This window comes from Hirundo rustica, chromosome 3, assembly GCF_015227805.2.
Source record: "Hirundo rustica isolate bHirRus1 chromosome 3, bHirRus1.pri.v3, whole genome shotgun sequence".
Classification (NCBI taxonomy): domain Eukaryota; kingdom Metazoa; phylum Chordata; class Aves; order Passeriformes; family Hirundinidae; genus Hirundo; species Hirundo rustica.
Window position 1 is genome coordinate 37,255,695 of NC_053452.1, and position 16,487 is coordinate 37,272,181.

The 16,487-nt window shown below is 37.6% G+C and overlaps 1 protein-coding gene across 1 annotated transcript in view; it reads left to right on the top strand.

The window, feature by feature from the left end:
* BIRC6 (baculoviral IAP repeat containing 6) overlaps nt 1–16,487 on the top strand; it is a 174,760-nt gene that overhangs the window by 47,365 nt on the left and 110,908 nt on the right. Inside the window, exons 15-31 of the mRNA XM_040059756.2 lie at nt 486–617; nt 871–1,049; nt 1,532–1,662; nt 2,492–2,653; nt 2,762–2,893; nt 3,161–3,258; nt 4,430–4,577; nt 8,721–8,854; nt 9,960–10,106; nt 10,629–10,816; nt 11,474–11,788; nt 12,167–12,266; nt 12,768–12,982; nt 13,152–13,360; nt 13,662–14,008; nt 14,965–15,184; nt 16,096–16,229. Coding sequence (XP_039915690.1) covers nt 486–617; nt 871–1,049; nt 1,532–1,662; nt 2,492–2,653; nt 2,762–2,893; nt 3,161–3,258; nt 4,430–4,577; nt 8,721–8,854; nt 9,960–10,106; nt 10,629–10,816; nt 11,474–11,788; nt 12,167–12,266; nt 12,768–12,982; nt 13,152–13,360; nt 13,662–14,008; nt 14,965–15,184; nt 16,096–16,229 — 2,991 coding nt within the window. The remainder of the gene's footprint in view (nt 1–485; nt 618–870; nt 1,050–1,531; nt 1,663–2,491; nt 2,654–2,761; nt 2,894–3,160; nt 3,259–4,429; nt 4,578–8,720; nt 8,855–9,959; nt 10,107–10,628; nt 10,817–11,473; nt 11,789–12,166; nt 12,267–12,767; nt 12,983–13,151; nt 13,361–13,661; nt 14,009–14,964; nt 15,185–16,095; nt 16,230–16,487) is intronic.

The window sequence follows — 16,487 nt, forward strand, 5'->3', positions numbered from 1 at the left end:
GGGGAAGGATCAGAGGTGTTTCATGAAAGGAGGTGTTTCATGCTGAGAAAGGAGCAGCAGATGAGTGAAGATGATTTCAATAATTTGTATATCCCACAGAAGAAACTAAACCATCCTTGTTTTGAATTTATTATTTTGTTTTGTTTTTAAACAGTGTTGTCCTGCTTCAGTAACAACCCAGTAAGGATTATGGCTCTGTGTATATTGGTTCTTTATTTCATCACTTGTGTGTTTTGTGGCTTTTTTAAGCCAGTCAAGATATATATTAATCCATATTATGCAACTGGAAATGGTTTTAAAACTGTCATTTACCTCAATTAATTTCACTGGAAAATGTCTACAAGTGAACTTTGAGTCATTTTTAATGTAAAGTTATATGTATTTAGTGATCAGAGTTTGACGTGCATTTTTAATCCATGCAAATGATTAGATTTTGTGACTTAATCATGGCTAATTCAGATCCATATTACTCATGTTTTTCTAAGGTCTTAGACTGTGCCCATTTCTGGAGGAACACAAGGAAGATATACTTTGTGGTCCAGTATGGCTGGCTACTGGACTTGATCTATCAGGACATGCTGGAATGTTGACACTAACAAGTCCAAAGCTTGTTAAAGGTAAACCCATTTATTATGCTATTTGCACGAAGCCTGTGTGATTGAAGTGCATCTCATAATTCTGTAGTCAGACATAGGTGTGTTGTTTATTTTTACATTGACAAATTTTACTGGATAACACCACAGTGAGTTGCTGTTTCAGTGATGATAAACTACTGTAATGAACATGGTTGATCTGTTCTGTTTACAACTGTTTGCAATCTGTTTGAACTGTGCAAATTCTCCCCCCTCCCTTTTTCTTCTCCACTTTTAGGCATGGCTGGTGGCAAGTATCGTTCATTTTTAATTCATGTCAAAGCCGTGAATGACAGAGGAACAGAAGAAATCTGCAATGGTGGCATTAGACCAGTGGTTAGAATACCTCCTCTAAAACCTCAGACGAACAAGGGCCATTCCCTTGCTTCGTTGCTGGCAAAAGTTGCAGCAGGCAAGGTAACGAATAGCCAAGGAAGATTCACGTGTTAGTTGTAGTCTTGGTATGATTCATGTCATCTGAAATGTCATCTGAAAATGAAACAGCTGTTGGCAGAATTAGGATCCATTAAAATCTACTTTCTAAAGAGGTGACACTGTGTTGACACCTTCAAGAATTAGAGTTCAAGATTTCTGAGCTGTTTCTTTTGTGCAGATTTAATTGAAAAGGTCTGTTCTGCCACTTTCACATTCTGAACACTTGTTTTTGAGACTTCTGTTTCCTTGCGTATTTTCAGTCGTTGATAGCTCTTACCTTTCTGTGAATATTGTGTGTGCATGTGCATTGTTCTATATTAAAGCACTTAGCAAATAAAAATAGTTTATTTTGGTACAATGCTCAAACAGAGATTTTAGCAAACTGCTTGCATTTCACTGAACAAGGTATAAAAATAAATCAGAACCAATGTGATTTATGAATGTTATTTTTTCCAAAATATAAGGAAAAGCCATCAAGCAAAATTGAAGCCACTACTTCTTCAAGAAAATCAGATAATCTGCGAGGCTGTGACTTACTTCAAGAAGTCTCTGTAACAATTCGAAGATTTAAAAAAACTTCAATTTCAAAGGAGAGGTTAGTAGGTGTTTTTTAATTCTGAAGAAATATTAGCTTTAGTTGTGCTTCTCATAAAAAGCTTAGTTTTCTAAATACTTCAGGTCAAGATCCTGTTTCAAGTTGTCATTTCATAAGCTTATTTTATATGGAAAATCCTGTAAATTGCAAGCAAGAGGGCACTTTGCTGTGAAAGTTGTGGTAGAATAACACTGTGCATGAAATTATATGTTGAGTGGGGTTTTTTGCCTGACTTCAAAAGGCAAATAAGTTTTCTTGGTAAAACAGATAAATTTTTTAATGGAAGTGTCTTCCCTTTCTACTTCCACATTGCCTTGCTTCTTACAGCAGAAATTTTAGTGCTTGTCAAGAAGTTTAGAGTCAAATTTAGCCGACAAAGAAGTGGTTGAAGTGTTAGGTTTGGTACTGCATACCTGGATGCAGACAATACAGTCTTTCAAGTGTATTACCAGCTGCCACCTTGCAGTGGTGGCACTGACTGTAAGTGGCATAAAGAGGTCAACAGGCTGCAAAGGGGTGTGTGCAAACAGTTGATAAGAGCTCTGTAGATGGTGAAAGTTTGTTTTAGTTTAGAAGCTGCTAGACAGGTTAAAAGGGGGGAAATAATTCCATAGCAGCTTACTAGATGTCATGTAATGTAGGAAGTTCTGTGAGTGAGCAGAAAATGGGATGATTGGGAATGTGTGCACAGAAAGTATTGCATATGATTGTGTACTGCTTTTATTTTCAGCCAGGATTCTCTTTTTTGCTGCTCCTATGGTAGGATACCAAGCTGGAGAATGGCCATATCGGATAATTCTGGTTTTTCTTTCCTTCCACTCCTCCCTAGAGTTCAGCGGTGTGCCATGTTACAGTTTTCAGAGTTCCATGAGAAGCTGCTCAGCACTCTTTGCAAGAAGACAGAGGATAGTCTGACTACAGAACATGCTCAGAGTCTTGTACTCGACACACTTTGTTGGTTGGCTGGAGTGTATTCAAATGGCCCTGGCAGGTAAGGGAGGAATTACGTTCAAACTATCATGGCTATTTCTCAGTATCAGTTTAGTTAAAAAAAAAATGTTTTATATAACTCTCTAAAGTATGCAACTTGTTTTCACAGCTCAAAGGAGGGAAATGACAGTTTGCTTTCTAAAACACGTAAATGTGTCTCTGATATTATTCGTGTCTGCTTCTTTGAAGCTGGGCGGAGCATAGCTCACAAATGTGCGCGATTTCTTGCACTATGCATCAGGTCAGTGCTAATTACTTGCATACATTGATTTTTGTTTATTTCTGGTTTATGTTTGGGGGATTTGCATGCACTCTGAACTGAACGTTGTGTTTGTTACTGTTTGACATTGAATTCGTAAAGCAACAAGATCTGGTCGATGTTCTGTTCAGGAAATGTGTGTTTAGGGTATGACTGCAAGGAACATCAGCCTTTCAGCTTCATCTTTTGGAGGAGATTTCATCCTTCAGTCTTACTTCCTTAAATGTTAAAGTGTCTGTTTTTTTGTAGCAATGGGAGGTGTGACCCGAGTCAGCAAGGGTTTGGATCAGTTCTTCTAAAAGCTTTACTCGACAATATGCCTCTTTTGCCTGCTGCTGCCACGGGTGGTATGTATGCAGCGTTTGTTGTCGTGAACATACACGGTACATTTGCTGTTTGTTGAGTTGTGTTGGACCCTCTTGTGAAATTAGAATGAGGTCATTGTTCAAAATACTCCTTGGAGTAATCTGGTCATGAAGGAGACATTTGCAGTTGGTGGAATTTTAAGCAGATAAACTTGCTTAAACCAGAGTGTGAAGGCTGACATTTTTGGAAGAGCTTAAGTAAGTTTTCTAAGAATTCTGAAAGGTGTTTAGCAGCAACAGATTCTGTTGACATGAATCAGGGTGGTCTGTTATTTTTTAAAATTAGGAGATAGCCAGGGAACTTGGCTATGGAAGTGAAGTCTAACTAGCAATCCACTTCTGATTCTTCTGCACAGCAAGGAAATTTTAATTAAATTTAATTTCTTCCTTATCTATATTGCAGTATAATGGTCTCTTAGCACCTTGTTGAAGCATTTGGAGTGCCAGATGGAATGGGAAGATCACTTCACCCTCATATTTTGGGTGGCAAGGCCTGCTTTTCCCACTAGGACAACCTTGAATTGTTCCTAGCTTGGCATCACCAATGGGTCTTGCAGAAAAATTACTTTGTGTTCCAAAAGGCTTGTTGTGCTACCACCAGGTCAAAACCCTTAACACGGTGCTACAGAGGGTGTGGAATGCACAGGGAGGGAAGGAAAAGGAGGAAGCTGAGATGTGTGTTTCTGTACAGAACCACCGAGCTATGCTCCCAGAACTGATTTGTATGGAAGCAATGCCTCCAATACGGATTACAAGTACAGATTAAGGAGACAGCAGCCAGAACCAGAGGGTGAAATGAGGAAAAGAATTAGCTCTGATGGGATTGGAACCCCTAGTCGAGCACCGTAATATATCAAGACCATTTTGATTGTTGTGAGCAGGAGCAATGAAAGAAATGTGCGAAGTATCTTGGGAACCCTTTTTCCCTTCAGTTATGTGTTAGTTGATAAGAGAATTGGAAGTACTTGTAGAAATTTAGGATTACAGAATGATTCTTAGTTGAAGTCTCTCAGGAAAGGGGTAGAATATCTCCTAGTCTGTATTTAGTAGCTATTGGATAATTATCACTTCCGTTGATTATTCTTCAAAGTGTTCCTTCTCCATGAAAAATTTATATCATGTTTCACCTGAAATATTTTTCTTTTAAATGCAGGGTCTGTGTATTGGTATTTTGTACTGCTGAACTATGTAAAGGATGAGGATTTGGCAGGATGCAGTACAGCTTGTGCATCACTGCTGACTGCGGTGTCCCGGCAGCTGCAGGATCGCCTGACACCGATGGAAGCATTGCTTCAAACAAGGTACTGAGAAATGTGGTTGTTGTAAACTTAAAAAAACAAACCTAAGAGCTGTCTAACGCCATCCTTTGGTGTTCTGATAAAGATTGTGTGTTACACTTCGCTGTATTCGTTTGAGTGAGGATTAATTTGCTAAAGTTCTGGAAAACAGTTTTAACTTGTGTGAAATTAAAGTTGAATTTTATTTCTGTCTCACATTTTATATCAACAAATGTGTATGTGGTGTTTGGAGTCTGTGCAATCCTTAATTTAGTATTTATGATTTTTAGCATAAGGACTAACACAACATGTCCTATTCTGACTCTTAGAGAGGATTAAGTAAAAAGAATAGTTTCAGTTTGGCACAGTGCTTCACAAAACTATCATCTTTCAGTAGGCTGACATTACATTTAATGTATTTCTTCTGAAGGCCAGATTCTAGGTGTTGGGACCGGGAGTAATTTACTGGGAATGCAGGTTCTTCTTTGAAATTACTTTAAAGTATCAATGTGTTCAGGACTGTGATGTTGCTTCTTTTATGGATTGCACTGATTGGCCATTTAACTTTGGATTTACATGATACAAAAAGGAAATTTCTGATGGTTCAGTTTTGTAGCAGTTTCCAAAGCTGCATTATGGGGAAGGAAAAATACTGCTATTTGACAGATCTTTCAGTTGTGGTTTGGGTGCAAGAGTTCTCCTCAAAGTCAAGCAAGATCAAGATAGAAAAGGTTTGGTGGAGATTAGTTAAGAATTTTTAAAAAAATTTGCAAGTTTAATAGAAAATGTAGTAAGTGAAGGTGTGGTGGAGGGAATATATTTATTTTTCTTTTGCTTTTAAAGAACTATAATTCCAAAATACTTCATAAAAGCTTGGTCTTAGGTGTTACTTTTGGATCCTTACCCTGAAGTCTGCTGCATTTCTCTGCTTAGTTCTTAATTTATTTTACCATCTGTAGCCTTTGCAGTTGATTAGAAGACTTATCACAGCAATAGAAATAGTATCTGGAAAAATTGAGGATTTTGGAAAATAAAGTGAACTGAACCAAATGGAGCAGAAAAATCTGAAAATTACACTTGACATGAGAACGGCCCCTTTCTGTGGGAATTGAGTTGTTCCTTCATATAAGTATTTGCTTCCAAGTACTTTCTTTAAACAGAAAAATAGAAATAAACTAAAATAGAAAGTTTTCTTCCTTTCTAGTTGCCTACTTTTGAATTTGGTACATGTAACTTTTCAGATCACCTTCTGGTGAGCAGAGCTGTCTGCATGGCAAGGGAAGGTTTCTGAAGTGAGCCTATTCTTGATGTCCTTCAAGCTTAGAATGTTTCTGGAGAGTGTTTTACTGATTTTCTTCTTGGAACTTAATTTGCTTTCTCTTTTAACTCTGTAACCTCATAGGTAGTTTAAGAGTAGCAGCAAATTCCTTATTTGATTACAATAGCTCTCTACCAAGGACTGGCTATTTCTTGTTTTAGTTTACTAATTCAAGCAAAAATGTGTTTGCAGTTTTTTAAAGATAAATTAGTAGGCAGCCATAGCTTTCCCCTTTTTTCCTTTCCTTTCCCTTTCATTTCCCTGAATTGTATTCTATCCTTTTTGTGTGCACTTGTGTTGCAGAGTTGATACTGTTGTGTTTATCCTCTTTGTCATTGGTCCCAGGTGCAACAGCCTAACATCTGGTAATCAGCTAAAAGCAGATGTCTAATTAACAGATCTGCACATTCATGGGAGAGTAATACTCATTTTAGTATTATGTGCTGCAATAAATCAAGTAAAACTTGCAAGGATAAGGCCAGTAGGGTGTGTTACGTGATTTGCAGTTCAGAAAACAACAAAAAAGGGATTTCAGATAGGATTTTTGGCTGTCTTACCAAAAAACTGGTTAGTTTTGTCTCTGGCAAATCTGAGAAAATTTATCCAGCCTGTTGTTGAAAGTACCAGATTCATGTAGTCATGGATTAAATTATTCTAAATATTGAAAGGTATTACATGGTTTAAGTACAATCATTAGCACTTGAACTGTGTCCTGCTCACAACTGCTATGAAAACTCTCCTGCTGCAAGTAAAGCCTTTTAGTGCTTGTGTCCTGCCCACATTGGCACTACAGAGCAGATTCTTTCATTCTAAACAAGTTCTGGATGTTTGGGACATATTTGTACCTTCATTGTATTCTCCAGAATATAATGTGGTCGTTCTTAGAGAATTTCCCTTGAGCTTCTTTGGTCCTTATATTCCTTGTATTTTGATACACAAAATTGTACACATTATTCCAGTTGAGGGCTCTGATGAATGAAGCAGAAGAGGTATTTTGCATAGTTTATGTTCATTACTGCACAGATGAATAAGGTGATTGATGAGTTTTTACATGACAATCTTGATTTAGTCTTTGTTTTTTTGTTGATGTGCCTTCTATATCCTTTTGTGAAGGATTGTTAATGAAGCTTAAAGCAGTGAACCTGATAATTCCTGCTCAAGAATGGGTAAAAGGTACTGTGAAATAAATCTGGGTTGGACAGGGCAAATTAAACCCTCTGCAGTGCATTCAAATTCTGATTCTACTCTACGACGCTCTTGCAGAATTTTCACATTTTATGACCTCCTTAATTAATAAATCAAACTCTTTATTTAAAACATGTAAGTAATCAATGTTAGTGTTGAGCTGACTTGATTTATTGAATGTTTAAATCTGATGCCCAAAGCAGGCTGTGAAGGTACCGCGCTGAATTTTGTCCGAGCATTTTTGTGTGTTTTAGTAGCCACTCCACAGGATCATGTTGTCTTGGCTGGCAGATGAAAAAAGGTCAGGCAGCAAACACGTCAGTCTTGTCAGATGTGCAGGATGCACTGACCATGTCTAATGCATTCTTGTAAACAGCAACCTAGTCTATCCTGTGTTGTTCTGAGCATAAAGTTATTTTAAATTTGCTACCTTGTAAGTAACTTGGTTGGGACATGTAATGTTAAATGGGTTCATCTGTAACTCTCAGATGATCTGTAGCAATTATTGCCCTTTTCTAAGATCATTCATCATTTTCTGATAATTGCAGTTGTAGTATAGTGCAGCCAAAAGCACTGAGCCCAGCCAATGTGGAAACATTTTAATATTCAGAGAAGTCTAGAATCTGTTTTTACCTTGTTGCTGGTGTTGTATTCATGTAGACGTTTACAGTTTTTTGATTACTTGATAAAAAAGACATCTAAACTTTCCAATTTTCTCAGCATATTGGGGTTTTTTATCTCACCTGGTAGAGAAACTACTCGGAGATGGAGGGAAAAGAAGGTGGAAGGTTTACTGTGCCTCTGGTGTGTTTGTGGAAATATTTCAGATTTCTTCTGTCTCTTCCCAAAGTGTGCAGTGTTATGTTTCTCACTTTTGTACCTACACAGATGCATTCTTTCTTTCTATTCTGGCTTAGTAATTTGGCCTGATTCCCATTCTTTTCGTCTTTTCAGTTGCTAGTAATAGGTATTGGTAAACACTAAAAAAACCTTCACTTCCAAACAAAACCACAAATGAACAAAAAACCCCACTGATTTTGATAATCACTTTGGAATTTCCTTTTTCTTGGCTTGTGAAACCCTAATTGATTTGGGACCACTTTGAGTGATGGCCCTATTTTTTCCCCTCCAACATCGCCAGAGTAAATGTTAGGAGATTTCTTCTGTTTAGCTATTTATCACAGATGTTGATTGGTATGCCTAGCAGCATTTCCTTTTTAAATTCTTACTTCAGCTGGAAGAACAAGCTGAGGTGGAATTTCTTCCACTGTTTTGAAACAGTACTGTGTTTATATTGGCTGCAGACTAATGTCTCATTTACCATGTGCAGGTGTGTGTATTGCTGTGGCTCATTGTCTAAGGTCTGTAGTTCTGTTTCCCGTGTCTAGTATGATTGTATGTCATGTTTCCAGGAAGTATTACATCTTCAAAACTCTTTAGTAATGAAGAGTGACTTACTTAGCATTATAAACTGTTTGAAAATGCCATCTAATAAGCTATTTTGATGAAGTATAGGTAAGTGAAAATTTCTAATATGTGTCAAATGAATGAACAGAATAGTTTGGAATGTAACAAATCCTGAAGGTAAAATACTTGGCCTTTTATTATAAGTAATTTTGTATGAGTTCTTATTATGTGAATGGTGCTGTTTGTCTTATTTGCAGATATGGATTATACAGCTCACCTTTCGATCCAGTTTTGTTTGATTTGGAAATATGTGGCTCATCTTGTAAAAACGTATACAACAGCAGCATTGGAGTACAGTCAGATGAAATTGATTTGTCTGATGTTCTATCAGGTATGTATGTTCAGCAGTGGTTGATTGTGGTAGAATTGGGAAATCACTATTTTACTGTTTTCTTTTCCTGAAGATGTGATTTATACTTTCCAGCCAAGCTGAATTCCAAGGTATTCTCTTGCTCTTGGTATCTTTTACATTTTCTGCGGCCTTAGGGCACGGAAAAAAAAGCCTCTCTCTGGAATCTCTTATTTCCTTATCCTGTAGAATATCTCAGGGTAGAGATTAAACAGAACGGCTGCTCTCATTGCCTGGGTCGGTCATTCAGGAATCATCTGTCACCTCTTTGAAGGGGCTTCCTTGAGGTGTGTTACTGCTCATTTAGGCTAGCAACACACATAGGCAGAGAAACCTAAATGGATTTTTCTTAAGTTGGGAACACACCATATGGCATTCCTCTACATAAATATAAAGGTTCAATGAGGTATTTTTTTCTGTTTTAGAGAGGTTAAAGTACCTGAAAAGCATATTTGTGTCTGTCTTCTCAGATTAATTAATAAATGAATCTTTAGGCCCTGCAATAGCCTAAAAAATTAGATAATTTTTACCTGTCAGGAAACTCCTTTCATAAGAAGCATATTCATCAGTCATAGCAATTCCTTTCCTCTTCTTGTATGCTATTGTCTTTCTCCTTCCTATTCCTTCCTCCATACAACTCCGTGGATTTGTTTGGATATTGATTAATAGTCTGGATTTTATACGAAATTTGTATATGATCTTAGTTGGTCTGACAGTTTCTTCCTCTTCCTTTCTGGTAAGACCAATATATTTTTGCAAGCTAATTTGCTTTCAGTGTAGAAAGAATAGAGCATCCATATATAATTTATTTCTGGAATTAAGAAGGTTATACTGCACTTCTGTCATAGTTGACAGTTTGACTTACTAATATACTCTCTTCAGATTTTGCAAGATCTGACAGCATTATCATTTTAAAAATATACTTCAATTTATATTGAGGAATAGTGATAGTATTATGTTTCTTCTGCAACAGGAACTAATGAAATATGTGCATTATATTTAGTTGTCCCTTTTGACACTTCATGACTTGAAATGTTGCTATCAAGAAAGCATTGGCTGACTGTGCAGATACACGTTTCTCTTTCAGGAAATGGGAAAATAAGTAGCTGTGCAGCTGCTGAAGGTAGTTTTACTTCCCTTACTGGACTTCTGGAAGTTGAACCTCTGCACTTTACCTGTGTTTCAACAAGTGATGGAACTAGAATAGAAAGGGACGATGCAAGTACGTTTACTGGTATATACAATTTTTCATTTCTTCTACTTAGCATAGTTCTGCAATACATTTTTAATTGAACGTAATGGCGCTGTTTAACAAACTGATTGCTTGTACTTTTGGAAACGTTGAAATGTTTTGTCTGTGGTTTGTTTTTTCTTAAATAATTTCTATATGTGAAGTTAAACTTCCTGCATCTTAGCAAACACAGTGGATTTAAAAAATATTAATTTGAATCCATTTGTTTCTATTGGAGAGTATAACATACAAACTTGCATCTTTACCTTACAACCTTTTGTGGTGGAAAACTTCTAGAGCAATAGCTGGCCTTTCTGTAACTCAAGTCTTGCATGTATGACCAGTGTGCACAGTCTATAAACCATATACTTCGTAACTCAAGGTGATGTTACCTTGTAGCAGGAACTGGGTAAAAAGATATTTCTCTTGTTTTTACATCGCTCTGAACAATTAATAAGGAATTATTATGTTATCTTTTATAATTTCTACATACGTGGTTTGTTTTGTTTGTTTGTTTCATGCCAGTGAGTACCTTTGGGGTTACCCCAGCAGTTGGTGGCCTCTCTTCTGGGACAGTTGGGGAAGCCTCGACAGCACTGAGTTCAGCAGCCCAGGTAGCTTTGCAGTCTCTCTCTCATGCAATGGCCTCAGCCGAGCAACAGCTCCAGGTGCTGCAAGAGAAACAGCAGCAGCTTTTGAAGCTTCAGCAACAGGTTGGAGGCTATTTGGCTCTTTTTAGTGCTGTATCTAAACTTCGAAAGCTGAGAAAGTAGTTGCAGAGTGCAGAGCTAGTTGCCTTTCTTTTTCTCCGTAGTGTATTTGAGGAAGGAACTGCTCAGCACTCTGGTTTGCTCTCCTTAAGCAAAATGCTAGGAGTGTCTCCCATGTTGCTTTGGTCTTTCAGACTTAGTTTTTGTGTATTTTACGGGTGGGTTGGGAGTTTGTAATAAAACCCGAGTCTTCATAAGTAAGTACATCAATCTGAAACTGAAAAAGCATTCCAAAATGAAAGGCGCAGTTGCTGACACAGGGAAGTGCCAGTCATAAAGCCATTGTTAGTTGGCCAATGCTTGGCTGTGTTGACTTTGCTGTTCAGTGGTTGGGTTTTTTTTTTTTTTTTTTTTTGTTTTTTTTTTTTTTTATTATTCCATCTAATTACTCATGTTCCTCAGCTTGTGAGTCAAATTAAATAGATAGTTTAATAGTTGAATTTTTCACTTATAGTTGGTCATCCAGCTTGGCTGTATTGAAGGTAGCTTAGGTTTATTAAATGCAGTTGTGTAATCAAAGCTGAACTTGTGGCTCAATACTACTCCTGTGTTCTCAAGTGGTATTATCTGCTACATACATTGCTTTCATCTTCTCCACAGAAAGCAAAGCTGGAAGCAAAACTGCATCAGACAACAGCAGCAGCGGCAGCAGCAGCATCAGCAGTTGGTCCTGTTCACAACTCTGTGCCTTCTAATACAGTAGCAGCTCCAGGGTTCTTCATTCATCCTTCAGATGTCATTCCACCCACACCAAAAACAACTCCTCTCTTCATGACTCCACCTTTGACTCCACCTAATGAAGCAGTTTCTGCTGTTATTAATGCAGAGCTTGCTCAACTTTTTCCTGGTTCAGTCATTGACCCCCCAACAGTTAACCTTGCAGCACATAACAAAAATACAAACAAGTCTAGAACGGTAATTATTTTCTTTTACTTTTCTTTGAGAAACAAGATGCTGTAAGCATTACCAGGGTCTTAATTTGTACTTGAGTGCTAGTAAATGTATGTTCATTTGGGTGAGATGTGAAAAGTATATCACTAAATTTATACCATATGAAAAGAACTTAGGAAAGCGAAATAGTATTGTTACAGTACCTCGTATGGTTTCTCTTTATTGGAGCTAGCTTAACTTTGCTAGCTTTAATCCTTTGAACTTAGTAGTTAATATATTTTGATGGTTCATGCTCAAATCTAACTGTAGCGAGGTGTTGTCAAAATGGTACATCTTTACTAGCCCGCAATAAATGCCTAGATTTTAATCACTTAGTTTTACTGATGTTTTTCTGCTCCTCAGAATCCACTTGGATCTGGCCTTGCTCTTGCAATATCTCATGCTTCACATTTTCTTCAGCCTCCACCTCATCAGTCAATTATTATAGAGCGAATGCACTCAGGTAAAACCACAATTCCTAATAACAGTTTTGACACATGCTCTATTAAGAAGTGGAATATTTTCTGCGGCCTTTAAACAAGTTGCTTAGCTACAGTCTCTCTTAGCTGTCCAGAGTAAAGATATTTCTCAGTTTGCATTCTGTCATATCTGTGAGTTTAAGACCTAGCACTTGGTGATAGTTGACAAATCCTGGCGACTTGGGAAATATGTTGGGTCTCTGAACAGAGCACCTGTTCAAATGCAATGCACAAAAAGCAAAACAGCTCCATTTAAGTTGATGCCAGTATTTTCTTCTCAAAGTGTTCAAGCTGTAGTGAGAGTTTCTGGGATTGTACAACTATTTTTAGCCTCAAGTGTACAAATATACCTTTTCAACAATGCATAAACCTTTGTATACCTTTTAAACAATACATAAACAATGGCTTTATTATATGAGAAGTAACAAGTCTTGCCGGCTAGCACATGCTGGTCTTTCAGGCAATCCTGTGTTTTCCTCACCTAGGAGCAAGAAGATTTGTGACCCTGGATTTTGGAAGACCTATATTACTGACAGATGTATTGATTCCCACTTGTGGAGATTTGGCTTCTTTGTCCATTGACATCTGGACTTTAGGAGAAGAAGTGGATGGGAGACGACTGGTCGTGGCTACTGACATTAGCACACATTCACTCATTTTACATGATTTGTTGCCACCCCCAGTTTGCAGGTTTATGAAGGTAAAAGGATCTTTTAGGTTCTTGATGTTCGGTAGTACATGAACTTTCACTTCAGCTCTCTTCAGAACAAACTTTTGTTGACTATAAATTTTTAATGTATTTTTGACTTGGTGTTTATTTTTCCTGTTTTGATACAATTGTGTTACAGTATAGTTGCATTTTCTTTCAGATCACTGTTATTGGTCGATACGGTAGCACAAATGCCAGAGCAAAAATCCCATTAGGATTTTACTATGGCCATACCTATATCCTACCCTTTGAAAATGAGCTGAAACTTATGCATGATCCCCTCAGAGGAGAAGGTGAAGCAGCAAATCAGCCAGAGATTGATCAACATTTGGCAATGATGGTTGCGTTGCAAGAAGACATACAGTGCAGGTTAGCAGAAAAAAAATGCATTTGCTAATTGTTTTAATGGAAAATGCTGGAATATCATAATGTTACAGATTTTTTTTCTTCCCATTGTATTCTTCAGACCAAAAAATACTCTGCTGTTGTAGAGTTGTTGTGAATATCTTTACAGCAGTAACAAAGTCTACACTATTTCTTTTTCCATAACTGTTTTAACAGTGCATTCACAATGGACCAGAAGTTGTCTTCTGGCAGGGTGATTGTCAGATGTATGTATTGCTGTTTGCTAATGTGTATTGAATTGTGTTTTTTGAATATCTCCCTTTAGGTACAATTTGGCCTGTCATCGGTTAGAAATCCTTCTGCAGAGTATTGACCTGCCGCCGCTCAACAGTGCTAACAATGCCCAATACTTTTTGAGAAAGCCAGACAAGGCAGTAGAAGAAGACAGCAGAGTATTTTCTGCCTACCAGGACTGCATTCAGCTGCAGCTTCAACTCAACTTGGCTCACCATGCTGTTCAGAGACTCAAAGTAGCTTTAGGTGCAAGCAGGAAAACACTGAAGGAGCAATCTGATCCAAAGGAGTTGATTCAGATGTCATCCACAGAACAGTTACGCACCATCATTAGATACTTACTGGATACTTTGCTCAGTTTGCTGCATTCGTCCAATGGTCAGTATTTTTTGAGGTTTTGATGTTTTTCTCATGTTAAGTAGAAACAATTTCCAAGTATTTCTGGTTCTTGACTGCACTTTTCTACTATAAGGCCATTAAACTGTTTAGATGTAGAGTCATAGAAATGTAGAATGGCACCTTTCACTAGGCTGCTCTGAGCCACGTCTGCTGTGATTTTAATAGCTAATCGCATACATTGTAAAGCATTATCAGTGGCACCAAGCTGGCCTGACCACTTCCTGAAAGGTGTCAAGGTCCTTTTTGCTTTTGTGTAGTCCTGGCTGTGTGTTCTTTTGTTCAGACAGTCATGTGATCCTTCTGTGGCATGATCCCATTTGCTGAAGTAACAAAAAACTCTCCAGGCAGAATAGTTGTGTGGCTTTCACTGGCAGAATCACCCTGTGAGAGGATCTGTGAGCTTTGAGGCCTGTGCAGTGCCGGGGATGGATTAGGCAGTTAGAAGCAGGCCAAGGAAGCAGAAATTGCCTCGAGTGTGGTGGTGGAAGTGGACTCATAAAACCAGCATTTCTAGTTAGTTCGTGATTTTTTGATTTCCAGTAAAGATTTTTATTTCCTGAGCTTGTCATTGTCTTGGAGAATTGAAACTGAAAAATCTGAGTAGGAGTTGATAATAAATTAAGAAACACGATAAAAAACAGAACATGGTTCTGTTGATAGGTTGTCATGTGATTTTCTGTGCCAGTTTATTCTAGTGTGATTTGGTTTGGTTTTTGCTTTGTGTAGGTTCTGTGGAGGTATTTGCACTGACATAGCATTGATTTGGTTTTGACCAAATGGCCTGGTCTACAAATCACCATCTCCCCATCTTCCCACCTCCTTTACTCCCGTGCCAATTAGTCTAATTGTAGTAGTTTTAAAAATTTACTGCAAACTTTTTCCTATGTTTTCAAGTCATTGTCTCTTTAAACAGAGGTGTTCTCTTTTCTTAAAAGGACACTCGGTTCCTGTGGTTCTGCAGAGTACTTTTCATGCTCAGGCTTGTGAAGAGTTATTTAAGCACCTGTGTATCAGTGGAACCCCCAAGATACGATTGCATACCGGCCTTCTGCTTGTTCAGCTCTGTGGAGGTGAAAGGTGGTGGGGTCAGTTTCTCTCAAATGTGCTGCAGGAATTATACAATTCAGAACAACTTCTCATATTCCCACAAGACAGGTAAGGCGTAAATCTAGATTGATACGTTACCTGTGGATCGGTGGAGTAATTCCATTGTTCATAACTTGGCATTGGAATTGACAAAATGGGACTGAAGGATACTTTAAAAAGTACTGCAGATGAATAAATGTCCAATTGCAGTTATTTATTGGACCTATTTGGCTATATTACTATTATTATATTATTATTATTGGCTCTTACACCACAAAAATTTGCTATTTTTTCTTACTTGGAGACCTTTGCATAACTAGCAGGGTTGTTCCCCAGTGTCAGAAATGGTCTTCTGCTTTACCAGGCTTAAATGTACCCTCATCACAGAGCTGCACTTCTCCAGTATTTGCAAGTGGGATTGAGACTGGCCACTATTAGCATTCACTGCAAAAGACTGCACTGAGATAAGAGCAAGAGCATGTAGAGAGTTGAGCACTGAATGTTAGATTTATTGATTATTTCAGATTATTGATTGAGGTCTTTAATGTTCTAAATGCTAGCATTTTATTTTAATCAAAAATATTTGCTTCTTAGTGGCTTTCTGTCGTCTTTGAATAGCAACATTTGTATTTTCATGATTTTTTAAAATTCATTAATTCAAGGATCCATTGATTTAATTCTCTTTCTGTGCTATCAGTAATAAGTAATAGGAAATAAAATGGATGAGATCTTCTTTCAGTTGTGGAAGACTCTGCTGACCTCTTGAGGGTGAAGGAGAAGATGTTCACCCTAAAATGCTGCATTAACCTTAACAATGATAGAATGTGAAATCCAGTCTACTTGCTGGCCCACAGTGCTGCTTTCTGTAGCAACCTGTCTGTGTCTCAGATGAAAGCCTAAGACAATATTGTTATATACGGGGTGTTGCAGGATATTACTGATTCTGGCAAAAAATTAAAATATGTAAATTTTATTTTTAGGGTCTTCATGTTGCTTTCTTGCATTGGCCAAAGATCGCTTAGCAACAGTGGTGTTTTAGAAAGTTTACTTAATCTCCTGGACAACCTGCTGTCACCACTGCAACCTCATTTACCTGTGCACAGAAGAACTGAAGGTAGCCTTCTAATCTGGGAGATTATTTTCATATTCATTATAAACTAGAAAATTGAGAGACTAACTCACAGTTTTTGGTGTATTAAAAGAAGAAATTGCTTGTTTACTGTATTTCTAAAACACGGTTGTCTTTTAAAATGGTATGAATCTTCTTGTTCTTAGGTGCTAAAAGAGATTCCTTTCCCCACCCCATTAAAAACTGAGCAAAATCTATTTGCTTGTTTATAATTCAGCTAGGAAGCTTTGGCAGAATGGGGGG